This window comes from Idiotropiscis lumnitzeri, chromosome 3, assembly GCF_059441095.1.
Source record: "Idiotropiscis lumnitzeri isolate Australia: NSW breed Sydney's pygmy pipehorse chromosome 3, RoL_Ilum_1.0, whole genome shotgun sequence".
In the NCBI taxonomy this organism is placed as follows: domain Eukaryota; kingdom Metazoa; phylum Chordata; class Actinopteri; order Syngnathiformes; family Syngnathidae; genus Idiotropiscis; species Idiotropiscis lumnitzeri.
Window position 1 is genome coordinate 22,398,644 of NC_142393.1, and position 18,087 is coordinate 22,416,730.

At 40.6% G+C, this 18,087-nt stretch overlaps 2 protein-coding genes across 2 annotated transcripts; both read right to left on the reverse strand.

Annotated features, from left to right (window-relative positions):
• Positions 1 to 956: 956 nt before the first annotated feature.
• Positions 957 to 9,108, reverse strand: LOC148340419 (ataxin-7-like protein 2). The gene is made up of 10 exons (XM_088291214.1): positions 8,936 to 9,108; positions 7,824 to 7,892; positions 6,590 to 6,896; positions 5,828 to 6,051; positions 5,589 to 5,656; positions 5,394 to 5,518; positions 4,542 to 4,710; positions 2,759 to 2,880; positions 2,297 to 2,648; positions 957 to 1,539 (listed from the first exon to the last, which is right to left on the reverse strand). Exons 1-10 carry the CDS (start codon positions 9,027 to 9,029, stop codon positions 1,513 to 1,515), a joined length of 1,557 nt encoding a protein of 518 aa, XP_088147340.1. The 5' UTR covers positions 9,030 to 9,108; the 3' UTR covers positions 957 to 1,512.
• An 877-nt stretch (positions 9,109 to 9,985) lies between these two features.
• On the reverse strand, positions 9,986 to 17,081 carry sypl2b (synaptophysin-like 2b). The gene is made up of 6 exons (XM_088291873.1): positions 16,644 to 17,081; positions 16,449 to 16,526; positions 15,378 to 15,496; positions 14,860 to 15,064; positions 12,081 to 12,272; positions 9,986 to 10,950 (listed from the first exon to the last, which is right to left on the reverse strand). The coding sequence occupies exons 1-6, from the start codon at positions 16,659 to 16,661 to the stop codon at positions 10,825 to 10,827; spliced, it is 738 nt and encodes a 245-aa protein (XP_088147999.1). The 5' UTR covers positions 16,662 to 17,081; the 3' UTR covers positions 9,986 to 10,824.
• Positions 17,082 to 18,087: the final 1,006 nt, after the last annotated feature.

Here is an 18,087-nt window from a genome sequence, read left to right on the forward strand (position 1 = left end):
GCCTTCTGTTCTTGACTTAATTTGGATCGTGGCATTTGGTTGCAGCTTTTTGTGGTCTTTTGACCCACTTAAATTTGTCAGGGAGGTTCAAATGTGATTTCTTGACTGTACAGGTGTGGAGGCATTCAGGGATGGATGGGATCAGTGAACATGTGATTAGCTACAGTCAATTCATGATTTTCCACACAGGGTCAGGTAGTTTCTTTTCCCCTTAAATCAAATCACCATTTAAAACTACATTGTATGTTTACTTAGGTCATCTTGGTCTGATCTTTACATTTGTTTTATGATCTTAAACATAAAAGTAGTAGTAAGCACCACACTCCAGCAGTGTTGGTTTGCAAGGCCCAGTGGTAACTCAAGCAAAGTGTTTTGTTCTGAGATCGTGTGCAAAAGAAGGACAGCTAATTTGGAATTTGGCTTTCCATTTTATGTAAATTAATGTTTAAAAAAAAATGAAACTCAGTTAACGTAGTTAAAATATTTAATCGCGTTAATTTAAAAAAAAATTAATCTTGAGTTAACGCTTTAATTTTGACAGCCCTAATTAAAAGTAGTACTGGGTAATTTATTCACTGCTGTGAAACATATGTATATGTTTGGATATACTCAGACATTTACAAACATTTGTATGTAGTTAAAACTTAAGGATAAACCTAAAAATGCACTATGACCTTCACAGGGGGACTTGATTTTGTCTTGGATAAACTTTTGAATCTGTGTTCACAAGCAAGGATTTGAAAGGCAAAAAGTATAAAAGGAATTTCAACCCTGAAAATTTCCTAGGACATCTACATTTGTGCCTTTCTAATACGTACAAAAATTCTATGAAAATCAAGCTCACCGATAGACGTTCAAGTGCATTTTGGGTTCATGCAAAAATGGTATCCCAATATCCATAAACTGAGGAGTTTGATCACAGTGAAAGCAGCAGACACATTTGTCAAGTGTGGAAAATTAGGATTTTATTCAACAATAACATTTTATTTATTTTCCGGGAAAAAAAAAGGCATATCCTTTATTTCAATTTTTAAGTAAATAACTTTAATTTGTTAATGTTGTTGAGGTATTCTTGTGTTTATTTGCTGAGAGATAAAGAAAATGCAGTCAACCCGAGCCCAATTACTAATTTTTCTGAAAAAAATACATGAAGTCTGGTATCTTTAATTTGTGTACTTGTGTATTTTCCCATTTGTCTTTTAGTTGGTTTGTGTTCCTCCTAGCTGTTACTTGTCATTCGAATTGTTGCCAGACATTTCTTCAAAGGCAAAGTTGTAAGAAGAGTTTGAAATGATAGGAATGTGATTTAAGGTCATAGTTGGTAGTATTATACTTTGGCCTTAAAACATTACGAATGGAAAGTGTTGAGGGTGTGTCTACTAATGTTGAATTTCTCTTAACTACTGCAAATAACTTTCAGGTGGACTGTAGACATCTTTGTAACAAGAAGTAACTATGATCATTGCGTACAGTCAGAAAGTAAAGAAACATCCAAACCATTCGTGACTGGCTTCAGCTTCTTTCCGTCGTCTTTAGCACCTGCAGTGAAGAATACACAAACACACTCAGTCTTTGATATGATATGATAATCACAATAAACATACTGTTCAATTAACCCACCTATAATGTTTGTTCGACAGGAACTGCAATCATATTTCTGGCTCAGGAATATTAAAAATTAACCTCCAACATCCGAACAGCATTTACAAATTCAATAGAAATTGGATGGACTTAGTGTATGTAGCGTAACAGAAAGCTAAAAAAGGATCTCAGTGACCCATGCCCGAAATTTAATAGGGAGTCATTTTGGCTTGAAGCAGCAGTTTTGGGGTCCAAATTCCACGAAAAACGGGACTGGAAAATGAGAAAGAAAATCAGTCCCCAATGCCAGTTTCATCAATCAACAGGAAACTGTGTGGTCATATCTATCATTCCACAATGCCGAAAAAAGTCTCAAGGACGCATGTCTGAAACTGAACAGCAAGTCATCCATGATGTTTGAAGCAAAAACTTTGGGTGAGCTCAAACTTTGATGAACTAATGCAGAACTGGCCCAAATAAGCCGCACTCACAAGCATCTGTACTGGACAAAGTAAAACAAATAAAACGTTGAAACTATTTTTTGGGGATATAAAATGCTTTCTTGGCTGGATTAGTGTAAACGTACAATACAGTCGTTAATGTGTAATAAACTGATAATTAAACACACGCTGGGTAAATTACCATTGCTGCACCTAAGAAACAGCATGTCAGGAATCTTAGCGAACACATAAACATACAAGTATCGTATACTTACTCTTTTAGACCTCTTTCCATTACTGACACCGTCTCCCGTCCAAGAGATGCAGTCGGTGCAAGGAAGGCGGCCAAAATGTTGATACTTGAGAGCTTGTGAGTCACTGTCGCCTTTTCGCTTTTGTCCATGAGGCTTGCAGTTTGAGCCCGAGCCAAGAGGACAATGCAACTTTTTCTCAACAGAGGCGTGACAACTGGCTGCCTTTGGCACTTTGGTACCCTGAGATGTGCTTTTCAGCTGCGAACAATGTGAGGTAGCAGTCGCAAGGCAGAGGGCGCGTCCGGGACCTCTCTTGACTGAAGAAACGGAGATGTGATGTGACCTGAGAGTTGATGAGGCTTGAGGTATTTTCCTGGAATTAACATGAAATCATATCAGATCATATTCATGGAATAGCCAAGCAACATACTGTGGTCCAACTTTTGAGTACTGCCGTTCACGGAAAATGTGTTTGTGACTCACTTCCGCAGGTGCGCACTAACATGACGCTCCAACATGGCAGCAAGGGCAAAGCGGAGGTGGTGCAGGCGTCTGTCAAAAGTGAAGAGGCTGCATCCTAGCGTGCGGCAGCCAAAAGTGCATAACTGCAGAAACAAAGTCAATAATCAAATCAGGTCTTGATGCTTCATTGTTGATGATCATGTTCCACAGCAAAAGAACTATTTTCAAAGTCAAAAGTAGAGAGTTACCATCATCGGCTCGTAATGCTCAGCTAAGTTGCTAATGCGAAACCCACTGGTTGTCATTTTAACAGAAGCGGGCTTACCATTGTCCCAACAGTAAGTAGGAAGGGATGAATTCCAGCTCGCTGCATAAAGGCCTTTTCACGCTGCATTTAGCACTGTCTACGAACCCGTTCATTGTGTATGTGCTGTAAAGGCTTGACGATGGAACGCCACGTCAAGCCAAGGCAGGCATTTGCGTGCCTAAAGTGCCTAAAAAAATGTAACTTGGGAGAGGTTGGTGGAAGGATTACAGCGTGCCAAAAGCAATATACCAACCAGTGGCAAAAGCGTGCCTGCTACTTCCAGGTAAGTTGCAAAGCAACCAGTTCCAAATATGGGCAAGATTGCACAGGAGCGCCGGAGTCACCCTGCGCCGTGGTGATCACGAAGAAAATCAATTGCGGTGTAAAAAGGCTTTTAGACAGATTTGTGAGGTGCTAATTCCATAATGGCAAAAAAGAATATGCTGTTGTATAATATTCCAGCTTTTATCATTTGTGTATTTTTACAAAAAGGTGTCACAGACATGCTAGTAACACACCTGAAAAATATTTTGAATCGCAAAAAATGCATAATTGGTAACCTTTGACGTCCCTGTGAAGTCAAATCCCAAATTTGTTTCTAAATATATGAAGATTATATGAAGAAAACATTAGACTGAGAACTATGAAATGATGAAGTGTGGACCCACAGCAATAAAAACGTTTTTCACCATTTGAGTTTTGCAGCCAAATGATGCAGTAAGCACGATTTCCCCCTTCGCCTCACTACGTCATTTTTACCTGAAGATGGTTTGACTTCATCGAGAGCCACATTGATGGAGGGTGGAAAACCCATAACTCCACCCCTTGAGTGAACATTTTACAAAGTCTATTTTTATAAACAACTAAGACAGGGCTTCATGTATAAATTGTTACTGATGTCTGGGGGCAGCGCCAACAGTCTCTCCCTGGGATTGATCCGCCCATCCCACTGTTATCAGGTGCCATGCTTGGCAATGACGACATGTTCAACATTTTGAGGCTTTTTTTTTTCTTGTTTTGCACTAGATTTTAGTTGTGCACGCAATTTAAACCCAATGACTGCAAGTAGGCTTATATACTTATTTAATTTGTGTTCTAATTTCCCGCTAATTTATATTACAGCATATGGCAAGTGCTTTGTTACAGCTCCAGCTGCTGTGAAATGCGCTATTTAATAAAGTTGTATTGCATTTTACGATTATAGTCCTTAGTACCGTATTACTTTCCAACGTGAGCTTCCTAATTACATTTTGACACAAGTTACCATTTTATAGTGCATGTATACAATGCTAATTTTTACAATTTTGAAGCCTCCTTTCATATACTTATCCACTTTTTTCAATCATCCAAATTTTCCTGGGTAAACAATGTTCTACTCTGTTATGTATCAAATTTAAAAGACGTCCAGTATTTTATTTTGCTTTACAGAGTCTTGTAACGCTCTTTTAGTCCCTTCACTAAATGTGCAAAAAGTTATCAAATCTTTTTGTTACTCACACCAAGAGGTTTGGGGTGCCAAGCCGTGGTAGGAAGGTCAGCAGCGTACTCCCGCTCATCGTCGTTTTCATCGCTGGAGGGTAAGCCCTGGTTGAAGGGGTACGGGGTTTGGACGTCCACATTGACGGAGCCATCTGCCTCGGCTTCTGGAAAGATTTGTGACGAAGTCCTGGCGGTACAAAGATGAGGAAAATGTGTTATTTTTGTGGTTGATTGGACTTCTACAGTTTAATGTCACAAATTGATCAATTTACATCATCCCGCCACCAAACTGAGTTTCCCTGCCAATGACTTTGCAGCTCGGCTGGGAGAAGGCCTGTGCAGCACTGGCACATCCAAAAAGGTTCGGGATGCAGGCCCTTTTCAGGTCTACGAAACTTTGAGATCCAGGAACCATTTCAGTCATGTCAAACCCAAATGGTAAGCAGAGCTGCAGCGTTAGCACAGGCTAACAGCGCTATCAGTCTTAGCTTTTGATAAGCCACAGCGACTTGAAAGTTGGGCAAAGTTGTCGTAATGAAGGCGGACGTATTTGCTTTTGCCTATGTGGCCTCGGCATGCGTCACATGCACGGAACGGTTGTACAAACGAACAAACGTAATTCAGCAACTTGATGACAAAGTGCTGCCTCGGGTGAATCTTGACACTCACTTTTTTTCCTTCACACTCTGGCTAGCGGCAGCGCTCATGTCGCAACACACTAGCTCCGCCCAGTCATTATGATGAGCAATGAAACAGAACCCCCCCCCCCAAAAAAAAATGTTTCTAGTGGTGAAAATGCTAAAAACCTTTCATTACTTTCTAAGACACATGGGAAGGCTTTCAAATATATAATATTCCTCCTCTGCATACCTGAGAATGTGGCAGTTTCTCAAGTTAGATATTTTCTCCATATGAGCGTCCAAATGATGCTGCTCCAGGTCTCGACCTGCAGTGTGTCGCTTCACAGCCACAGAGACGCCGTCAGTCTGAAGAACAGCATTAATACGTACACATGGCGACAGCGGTGCCAAAAAAAAAAAAAAAAAAAAAGGCTAGAATAAATGTTTGCTTGCATGGTGGCTTCTTCCCTGGATCTGGAGCACAGCTTTGATTTTTCAGGTTACATTCTTGCTCTGACAGGGAAAATACAACACAAAGCAGTCATCATTTTGACAAAAACAATCAATTTCAACTGCAACATAACAGGGAGGGGGACTTTTACAGGTGCCAAGCCGTTGCATTTTTCAAAAGGCGTCCTCATATGGACAGACAGAAAAGCAGCAAGGGAAGATAACCAGACTTACTTTTGGTGTTTGTGCAAATCCGGCTGTGGGTTATTGTTCCCTCCAAAGGGGGAGTGGGAGAGTCATTTGATGAGTGCTCGGCTGCGAGCGTAGGGGGTCTCTTCGAAGGCGAAAAAGTGGAGGAAGTGGGACAAACAAGAGCGGGGGGCTGAGATGGAGCACACCCGCTCAGAAGTGCGGAAGCAGACGTGAGAAGAAGGGGAGGGTTCATCGCTGAAGCGAAACTGCAGAAAGAGAGAGGGAAAGTCGCACAAAATAGAAACAATAAATTAGAGAGAGCAATTGCTGTAGAAATTGAGTTTGATCATGAAGAGATGACCCTGAACTGAAACGCTGCAGTTGTTAAAATGGAGAATGTGACATTTGAAGTTGGAATAATATTTCAAAGGGAATATCTAAATTAGGGAATTTTGCTCTTCAGCAGTCACACAACTGCGATGCAGATACAGATCAGATCCACTGTAAACCATTTATTTTAAGGGGAAAATTGTAAGTTGGGTTTGAAATAAATGTAAATAATTTGGGATCCTAGTTTGAGTTAAAAACTATCAATATAATTAATATAAATTTGATAAACATGTTAGCGGGACATCATATACTCACAGGTTTTCGCTAGTCGTGTTTGAGCTCGGTCCTAAACTCAAATTGCGCATTTGTGAATTTGCCAATTCTTGATTTTTATTCAATCCTGTCCTCTGTTATTTGCACAAAAATGTCTACTCACTCTTTTTAAAAGTGCTCATCTGGATTTATTTCATTTACCTCCCAGCTTCCTTTTGGGCCTTCACAGGCGTGTGTTGGTGGACAGGCGAGGTAGCGCGTGAGCTTAAAGTCTTTCCTGCCAGATGTACATCGTCCACCCCAGAAAGGGAAAGGTTGACGGGGCAGCAGGAGTGAGGCCGTGGCTGAGGGGCCAAGTCGTGCCCCTGCCCGCATGTCTTCGTTAGGAGGCCATGTCGCCTCTCACAGTGTCGCTGAAAGGCTTGCGGCTTCACTACATGGCCACAGTGGCCGCACACCACCAGGTAGAAGTCATCATGGGAGGGACACTCGCCATATATGTGCATGTCTGGAGAGGAGAAAACACACAAATGCAAAAAACGCCCAAGTTGTGAAGTGAAGCTAGTTCATTTCTTGCTAGCAGCTTCAACATCGTATCCACCGTATAGAAACAATTATGACGGCAACTTGCTGTATGCCACCGGAAGTATCAGTGAGCCATTTGTGATTCTTTTTTATTGAAATTCTTTCCTTTTTGTTCCTTTTGTTTTTCAGAGCATTAAAGATGAGAAGTAGTGAGATTGATATGAGAACAAAGGCTACGTCCAGACGGCAGGTCTTGAGGCTCAATTGGGATATTTTGGTGAAATCAGACAATTGGGCTATTTTTGTGTCGCGTTTACATTACATAATTACAATAAATTCTAATTTCAGACATTTTTTTTTTTTTTATGAAACGCAACCTGCTTTATTACTGTATAACGGACTGAAATGGCTCATAGTTTTGGAGATTAATCATGGCCTTACTGTCTGAGGTGACAGGCTTTAGAAAGTAGCTAAACATGTGACTGTACATCTTTGTCCGACCCTGCAACATTAGTAGTTACCATGTAAACAAAATGCCGGTTCCTGTTCATACCGCAAATTGAGCCCATATTTCAGGAAAAGGCTCATGTGGCCTAGGAATACGGTGGTCTTGAGGAATGAACTTTCAAGAATTTGATTTCTCTGTTATCAACCTTGTAACTCACTTGAATTGCAGAGTATACCTAATCAAGTTTTTCCAGTTTAACAAAGTCTTCAAAAATCACTACAATGTTGCACTGTATTGTAGAAATACTAGTATTGATAAAACAAAAGAGAATGTAAAAAAAGTGTTATTGGTATAGTTTATGTGGTCACCACACTACAGTGGCAAACTTGTTGTTTTTGTGATTTCTCTTCTGCTTGATTGGGAGATGCTTTAACTCCAAGTGGAACTTCTTCCTTGTATTACCTTCTTTGCAGAGGCTCACGCTCTCACGACTTCTTCCATACTTGCTGCTGCCTTGGGAACACGTCTCAACTAGGTGCAAGATTAAACAGCGTCAGTCAATCCACCAATTACCAAAACATTCACACATACGGTACAACACGTCAATCAATGACAATCAACAGAGTACCGAATATTCACTTCTTACAGATCACATCAAACAAAAAGTCTTTTGACAAGAAATTGTGTGCCGACTCGTGTGTGGAAATGAAGCATGTGACAGGTTGTGTCCGGTTAGCAATGTGTGTGTTTTTCCATGATGGCTACCAGAAGCCTAGTTTAAGGCCCTGGATTGTTGTGGATATCTCCTCCAAGATACTATTTTTTTTTGCAGGTTTTGGGGGGAGTGTTGTTCTCATGTGGCTTCTCTGTTGTTTGATGTTGAGGCTGCCACTAGTCTTAGGGAAAGAGCCACTGTGACTTATGCGCAAAAAATGCAGACCTGCCTAAGAAATAAGATACATGCACCATTGGCATGAAATCACTTTCCTGGTTTCATCATTTTAAAATGGGACTTTCTTGCTGAAAAAACAGTATAGACCAGCATGGTTTTGTTTTGGCCCTGGTCTCATCAACTACGAGTGGGGCAACTGGCAAGACCAACGAGAACACACTACACTACATTATAGTAGTTTTTTTTTTAGCGATGTAATCTATCCATCCATGCAAGCCACTCAGCCTCAAAACGGTCGCGCGGTGGTGCTGGAGCCCGTCCGGCAGTAGAAGGGGTACACCCTGAACGGGTTGCCAGCCAATCGCAGGGCACACGTACACGAACAACCGTTCACGCTCACACCTAATGACATTTTGGAGTATTCCATTAAAAACACTATTTTTAAAAAGTACGCAAATTACGTGTTATGATTAGAAGTAAGTAGAAAAACGATTACAAACGAAAGGTTTAGCACAAGAAAAGTAGTTTGAAATTCCCGCACTAGGACCCAGCGTCTTTTTGTTTGGGTTACTTTTAAATGCCGCTGCTCCCCAGTTCCAAACACGCAAAACAGGATTCGGCGAGGTCGAACCGATGGCAACGATAATGGGGGAGGATTTTCAGGACGGGATGTGCGACTCACCGTCAAATGTATCTACCCCGTTCACCCAACAAGTCCAATTTAGTCCGATAAAACTATCGAGATTTATAAAACATCGGCCTCCCTTTGCGGCCATTATGGCTTTTTCTTTCAAGTGTGAGTAGATTGGAAAACACGTTTAGATGCGTACCGCCACCTAACGCACAAGAATGTGTAGTGTATCACCCATGTCCCCACTACACTCATCAACTACCCATCCATTCATTATCCAAACTGCTTCTCCTCATAAGGGTCGCGGGCATCCCAGAGCCTGTCCCAGCCGTCTTCGGGCAGTAGGCGGGGTACATCCCGGACTTGCCAGCAGGGCACACAAAGACCAACAACCATTAACACTCACAGTTACGACTCGGTACAATCTCCGTCAGGTGTCCCCAAGTCCGGTCCTCGAGAACCCCCATGCCAGCCTGTTTTAGATACATCTTTAAATCATCAGGATCGTTATCAGGCTTTTGTAAACATTTCTAAAGAGTTGTGGTAATGAGCAGTTGTGGTATTAATGGTCGTAGTAGCGGTGCTAGTGATAGTAGTGGCCCTAGTAGTGCTTGTTGTACTCGTAGTAGTGGGTGTATTAGAAGTAATGGGTCTAGTAATGGTGGTATGGCATGAGCTAGTAACTAGTACTATTAGTGTCTGTGTAAAACTCACGCTAGCTGGCATGTAGTGCATTAGTAGAACACAGATGTCAACTAGTGCACAGGTTTTCCCCACTAGTAACAACATACTTGTTAGTACACTGCAGTCATTCTACTAGTGCACAGAAATGCCATAAAGTCGCAGAAAATCAGTTGTTCTACAGGTGCGTTCGTATAGTTGTTCTACACTTTATATTAGACACTTGGATTTATTATTAAAACAAGGCAGATATATACAATGAACAAATGTTTTGTGGACAGTGTAGCCAGCACAAAGGCAGATGACGATATGAATTGCACAGTCCATTTTGTAACAAAGCAGATTTTATTAGTCAAAAGACATTGCTTCAGCCACTGAAATCTTACTGGACCGTCACAATGACAAGTCAAGACTAAGAGATGAGAAAAGTCATCTGCCACAGTTTAATGTGTAAACAAATGTTTAAAAAAAACAACTCAAGAATTAGATCAATAAACAAGAACCATGAGAAAAGCAGAGTGATGCGATGTAGAGAGACAGAGGGAAAACACAATAAAAAAAAAAAAGCATTCACACTTCAAGTCTCATTTTGGTAACCAAATGAAACAAATTTGAACACTAATTCCTTCACTCGAAGATTGTACCGGGAAACACAATTCTTAAAGAAGTGTTTTGGCAATTCGATAAGAGCAATTCAAGTGCAGCACCAATATTATTATTATCACTATTATTATTAATTATTATTACTATAAAGAGTCCACACCTACAAAAACATATGCAATAAGGGCCTCGGTTATTCTAGGTTTTAAATATTCTACTTTTAATATACAAACTAATGATCTCACAAACCAATTTCGAAGTTTTGCGTTAATCTTGAAAACAGCGTAGTCGAAAAGGCTGCATTTATACCAAATGATTCAAAAGTACTCCGTCGCAACCCTTGGAAACTTGGAGCCCCTGAAATCTGTTTGACAAAAAAATTGGCCCGAACGAGCCCCAGCTGGAAATAGGTAACCTGGACAGATGGTCAATGCAAAATTTTGACGACATCTTATTCGGAGGAGCATGGCGTCAAACTTTGGTCATCATGAGGAGTCAAAAACACTGGATAAAGGCACGAAATGGGAATGGGGCACTTCAACTTTCAGTGTAAATATTTAGCCTAAGAACAGCATACCTTCGAATCTGCAGCCGTTCTTCAACACTTTGTCGCTCCATGACAAGCAGACATACCGCGAAAACAATTACAGAATGAGAAGTTAAGATGGCCGGGCAGCACCCTCAGCATCTGCAGCAGGTGGTTCGGCCGACTTGTGGAAAGGAGTTTCCTTGTAAATGAACCAACAGTTGCCACCCCACAAGATGACATTAAGGAAACCAAAAATCTGCAGACACACGAAGAGAAGAAGAATGAAAATGAGAGTAGACTTCATTCTATTTTGTTTTTATTTGGCTTTTTGTGATACTTCACAAAAAGGATGCCAGTAAGCGAGAAGTGTAGAATTTTCATCTTCATAATTAGAGTACAGTTTCCCTTACGCAGAACTGTTTAATCATTAAGATGTCGGTTCATTTGGTACAGTAAGCAAGTGTTTCCTAAACAGGGGTACGCATACCCCGAGGGGTTCACAAGCCCAATGCGAGGGGTACATGGAAACATTTAAAATTTTATTTCCAAGGTCATTTCATAAGCCTATAAAAAAGAAATGCTAAGCGCGCACTACAACTAATTTCCGACAATAACCAGTGACACATCTGGGCCGAAATCCTAACAGCTGCATGTAATCCAGTCAATGACTGAAGAAAGGAAAGTGAAACTGCTATAGTGGGTCTGAATATTCTTTATTAAGTATTTTGTTTGACATTGAATTATAAACGCCTGTTTAAAGGGGACTTATTCAAAGGAGCTAATTTTTTTGTGGGAGATGTTATAAAGTTAAAAATAAGACTATGCCTGAGAATTAAATGTTACAAATTTAGGAGAAGGAGGAAAAATATTTTCATTTCATCAATTGCATTACGTTCTACTTTTGAATCATGAATATCTATGATTGAGGTTGCACTCACGGTTTTGGGGGTACACAAGACAAAATAGGGTGAGAACCATTGCAGTAAGGGAACAACATGCAAATGCTTATATTTGTTTAAACACCAACTGGTTTAAACAACAACAACAATTAAACATTAACAACTTAAAAACTGTTTATTTTTAGGAAAGGGCACATGGGACCCATACTCCTTTTGTACGCCACCAGAAGTCACTCAGTTAGCCAGTGCTTTGTGATGGAAAGGGTCACGCACAATCAGAATGTGAGTGATGTGCCTCAAAAGTCATCCACAAGTACACTTCACTCAATATTTATCCAGCCCACAAAACAGAAGTACATCTCACTTTGGTCCTGTTTGTATGGCATAGGTGTTATGTGCTTTACGTGTGCATTACAAGTATGAACCACGTTCAAATTTTCAGGTATTGGCGTACAATATATACTGCATGTAACAGATGTGAACTTACCACCGAGGCGTTGAGTCGGCCCATGTGAGGTGTTGCACCAGCCGTACACTTGATGTTGACATCCTTGCACATGGTGATGAAAGACAGAATGGTGGAAGGACTGGTGGCCCACTTCACGTCAGACAAGCCTTTGGCCCAAGCGGAGGAGGAAGCCAGCCACATAAACGCGAAGGCTGCAGTCAACAGCAGGTCCTTTTTCAAACAAAAGAATCGTTTCATCATTTTTGGTGGCTATTTAAGAGGCCACATTTAAGTCATTTTAAGTACACGAAGTACAAAGTTTCACTGCTGTTGTGGCTGTTTACAATTCTGACTGGACATAAGACACAGTACGGATTTGAAATAATTTAAAATTCAAAGTAAAAACGCTTTGCAAATTGTGATTGTGAATCCCCACCTTCCCAGTTTCTAAAATGTATCTTAACACAATGATAATACAGTAGTTGTGCCTTCATAGATATATGAAATATATGCATTTGAGAGTTGAGAGATGGTCAAATTTTGTTCACCTGTAAGTGTAATAGAATGAGTATCTGATCAGAACGCAAGCGGTGTTCTGTTCCTCACTGACTCTCCATAACGAACCCTTGGCACAAGGACACCCTGAGCCGCAGTTCGATGATCGACTGCGATTGTGTCAGCTCAGGACTTAACCCACATCCCGAGAGGGGTGGCAAACACTGAGTCTGTATGGACCATGTTCTGTGCCTCCATTGTTGTGGCGGCCGATTGGAGCTGTGGCCGTAAGGTGGTCGGTGTCTGTCGAGGCGACAACTCCCGAACCTGTTGGTAAACGCCGGCGGTAAGGGATGCTGTCAAGCTGCAAAGAGAGACCTATCGGGCCTATTAGGCTTGTGGGACTCGGACGCAGGAGACAGACATCAGCTCGCCAAGCGGAATGTGGCTCTGGAGGTCACTGAAGCAAAAACTCAGGCATGGGACGAGATCGGCGAGAATAACTTTGAAGAAATTCTGGTCCCCCATCCGGCGTCTCAAGAGGGGGCAGCAGTGCACCGTCAACACTAGTGGGATGGGGTGCAGCTGACCTCAACACAGGACGTTGGGACGTGCGGAAAGAATACTTCCAAGACCTCAATTCCACAGACATGCATTCCCATGAGGATGCAGAGTCTGCGGTTGTCTGAGGTGGGCTTTACTATCTCTGGGGTTGAGGTCACCGAGGTGGTTAGAGACGGTGCCTCTGGATTGGCAGACCGGGGTAGTGGATCCCCTTTTCGAAGAAAAATACCAAAATAAAGCTGACTCAGTTTAGATTGTATTCAAGGATCGAAGAAAGCCATTAGAACAGTCTTTGATTTAAAATACACGTAATAGTTGAAAAAGGTGATTAATTGCAATTAATACAGGATTTTTTTGCGATTAGTTAGTTCAACAATGTAATCACTTGACAGCACTAATATATGTATATATGGTCATACTTTGTGTGTTTCCGAACAGCATGGAGGAGCAGCGTGGAGTGCCAAGAAAGGCCGACCTTTCATTTACGCTGCTCTGTGAAGCCTCTTTCACACTGGCCATCTAATGCTAGCATTTCCCCAGCTTGCTTTCCTGCATGTGTGAAGTTACAAAGCTTCCATTGTTTTATTTTATAAATTTGCAAAAACCTAAAAAAAACTCAAATAAATAAATTTATGTCATTTTTGTGAGCAAAATAAATGGGAAAATATTCTGGAATAAGGCTATAGCATTAAATGTGGAAAAAAAAAAACATGCTGTGAAATCTAAGAACCGACTTGGTTTTATTTGACAATTGATAGGTCACTTTCACGTAAAAGGCCCCTTTATATTCTGAATATATTAAGATCAATATGTCTCATAGAAAGAGTGTTTTATTCTTTCTAATGGACCAAAATGCTTAACTTCTGCTCATACTTGTATGACTTGCGATTCCCAGTGAGAAAAAGTGGTATTGAAAAATCTATGAATCTTATTTAAAACATTGCCTGTTGTGGAAGGTTTGATTGGAATAAGTTATTACAAATATGATTTAGGTCTCACTGACAAAGGTAATTTTGAAAAGCCACCAAATCGAAGTAGGAAAATATCACAAACAGGATCATGGCTGAACATTGAGGTGCTAGGGGTGCAACATACTTTTTTACAAGTTATTGATCAATTTAATTAACATAATTAAGAAAAAATTCTACTCATCATTCCTAATATTGTTTTATTTTGTTTGAATGTTATTTTTTAATCAACTTTTATTCTTTTTTTTTTCCCTCAGGCTCCAGTCAGCAGCGAAGATTTGTGGCAAGCACACAACACATATAAGGGTGACGAGGAAGGGTAGATTTTTAAGATGCCTCAATGCATTAGTTTGTGTGGAATCAGTTTGGATCGAGCAAGAATGGACATTGTCTTGACAAGACGGTTGCCGTTTATAGCATCTCCAAATGCAGAGTGAAATGTAACGGGAACACTCAAGCGGCGTCACAAACCAACAAACGTGAATGAATCAAGCCAGGCAGCTGGCATGCAAGGTAGTGTGACTGCATTGTTTTAATGCATAAAAAGAACTTATTCTGATAATAATGTTGCACTATGGTTATGATAGAATTTTAAGAGAAATGGCTAATTCTGCTGAAAATGTTTTTTTTTTTTTTACATCGTGGAATCAGTAAAACTGAGTTGGTTTAAAAAAAAAAATATCCAATGAAAAAATTATATTCTTTATTTGAAGTTACCTTTAATTACTATAGGTTTACCCATGAAAATATTTACCATAAGTGAGAAATTTGGTGAACCCATACGAACGTACCACAATTGGTCCACGACTAGTTCCTCTATACAGATGCTGGAAGCCCAAATAGATGACGAGCGAGGCGGTGCTGTACAGAAACGCCAACACGCCGATGCACACATAAAACTGCGCCGACGATGCAAAATCTCCAGTCAGGTAGTACACCACGGGCTTGGTTTCATTGGCAACACAAGTGGGAACATCATATGGATGGTCCATCAACCTGTATGAACTCAGAAAAGAAACTGGTTGCACACACTTCATTTGGCACACATTTTTCATTAGCAAATTCTCATGGAATATCCCAAAATAAAAATGTCACAAAAATACATAAAAAAAAAAAAAAAGGTCACCTTAAAGTAAAAAAAACTGATATCTTTGCACTATGTTCCTACTAGTCCAAACACGATATTCTAATTCTATTATTGCTATTATAATTGTTAGGGGCATAACGATTAATCGAAAATCTATTTAAAATCGATTTAAACTGCTTAAAATATGAATCGCTGCAAAAAAATAAATAAAAGAATGCTCACCTAAACGGGTAGTCAAAGTGCGCATGGATTTCTTGAATCTGACTGCCAGGACACTGGACGTTGACGCTGGTTGTACCGCTGAAGCCCCCGGTTGTGGCAAAGGCAAATATTGTGAACACCTGCAATCACAATCACACAGTTAGTTATTTAACAAACTTGTGCTGGTCATAAATACCGACCAAAAGTATATTTTTCTTTTTTTAATCACAAAATAGAACAGATCAAACATGTTAGATACACGCATCAAGGCCTCATCTCATGACATGGAAAAGTCATGCAAAATTATGCGCATAGTGCATCAGTCTTTAATTCTAGCTTTGGCATCTCTCCCTGCTCTGTCCGGTCAAATAGAAGCATTTGCGTTTAGCAAATTGTATTTTAGCATTTTACGAATATATTGCAAATGCAATTAATTATTGAGCCCCCGCATACTGGTGGCTCGACACCTACAGAGAGCCCCCCCCCCCCACACACACACAATATTTACTAAACGCGTCCATAGTATGTCAAAATGTTTTTAACTCTATATTTTGTGGAAAATGGTACTGGAAGGATGTTTACCCCATTCCTTAAAACATTTGGCAGATTTACAGTAAATATTTTTGTTTAATACATTTACTAGTTTACTATTCACGGACCAACCTGGTACCTTTCCCCCGTGAATAGCGGTGGTCCACTGTACTCGGAAAACAAAAACGTTTAAAAACATGCACTCTCTCTACAAGAATTGTTCGGCTTGTGGCTAGGCAGAATTTATGCAAGAGCCACGCCCAATAAAAGGCTGAATTAACAATCTATGTAACTGTATCGGATGGATGTCATAGTGTTGTTTTTCAGCTTAGCATGCTAACAGACATTTAGCCAGCTATTAAGTGCATGGAATCACGGAAGTAGACAACTTATAAACGTCATTCCTGCACCAATTGGGTGGTGCTTTCAGCTCATAAAATGGCTTCAAAGTCATTCTTTAAGACGAGCAACTGAATCAATTTGCGAGCTCATTTTGTCGCTAGCGAGAAAAACGGAATCACGAGACGGCTCATCTAACCATATGGCTACGACCAAACTTACCCATTCGAGCAACCGGATGAACGCCAACGGCTCTTTGAGGGGACCCAAGTCGAGAGTAAATGTTGAAGATAACACTTTCTAAGAGACGATATCGAGAGATAATTGGAAACAAGTGGAGAAGCTACTTGTTACAAAGACAGTCTTTGAAAGAGCGTTAATTGTAATTAAAGTGTTTGGTGTGTGTTGTATTGTTACCTGGGCAACAGACTCCATCGTTTCCCCACTGGAAATGGTTTCAGTGACTCTTTTTCCGTCCTAAATGTTTAACACTGGTTTCGATTCGGCTCCTGTGAACTAGTCAAAACTTTTTCCTTAACTCCAGTCAGAGGGAGAGTGGCAAACACGTGATCCGTGACGTGTACGGAAGTTAATGTGTCAAGGCCCACTGGTGTTCTCGGCAGTGACACGCTCGCGTAATCTGCCTGCCCAGCAGCCAATCATGTTGCAGAAGGGCGTTTTAATGCCTAGAACTCCAGTTGGATTCGTTTTACGCGTCAAGATGCGCTCTTGGAAAAGTATGCGTTCATAACTCCAACGTATCTATTCTTATATTAGTCCATGGTTCATACGTCCGATGTTGACATTTTCTCCATATTGGATGTAGCAAATTCGAGTCATTCAACCAAAGCGTACAAAAATCAGAATTAGTTGAATAATGGATGGATGGCCGAGGCTGCCAGGATGGCCGAGTGGTCTAAGGCGCCGCGTTCAGGACCCAGTCTCCCCAGGAGGCCTGGGTTCGAATCTCGAATTTCCCCATTGTGGGACTAATAAAGGCATTATTATTATTATTAATAATAATAAACGTCCGCAAGGTGAGGCAGTGGTTAGCACGATGGCCTCACGTTGCAGAGGTGCAGGGTTTGATTCTAGCCTTCCTGTGTGGAGTTTGCATGTTGTGGGTTACCTCTGGTTGCTCTGGTTTCCTCCCACATACTCAAAACACGCACAGCAATTGATTGGTCTCTCTAAATTGCACCAAGGTGTGAGTGTGAGTGCAGATGTTTGTTTGTCTTTGTGTGCCCTGCAATTGGCTAGCAACCAGTTAAGGGTGTGCCCCGCCTACTGCCCGAAGACAGCTGGGATAGGCTCAAGCACCGGCATGACCCTCGTGAGGAGAAGGTGCAGATAATGGATAAATCGAGAATAATAACTCTGGAGGTCATCTGAATACAAGTTGTTTGAGATACCTTGTAATTTGCGGAAGAATTCTCAAAATGCAAGCAATAAAGCAAATCCCACAAGGGTGAAAACAAAGCTCAAACTTGTTTTGAATTATGTCATCGCCGTTTGCTTTTTCTATAAGTGAAGGAGGGACAAAAACAATTAAAATGGAAATTGGATGTCAAAGGTTTTATTTTAAGGCCATATCACCTAGCACCACACCGTACAGAAGTGTTTCCCAACCAATAACAAAAATACTCAAAAGATTTGCCTACACTTTGAGAAATAAAGGCGATGATGGTGGATACACAGGTACATTGAAACCTCTGCCATCATATATATATATATATATATATATATATATATATATATATATATATATATATATATATATATATAGAGAGAGAGAGAGAGAGAGAGAGAGAGAGAGAGAGAGAGAGAGAGAGAAATTAGCAGATTCGCAGCCTAAATCACA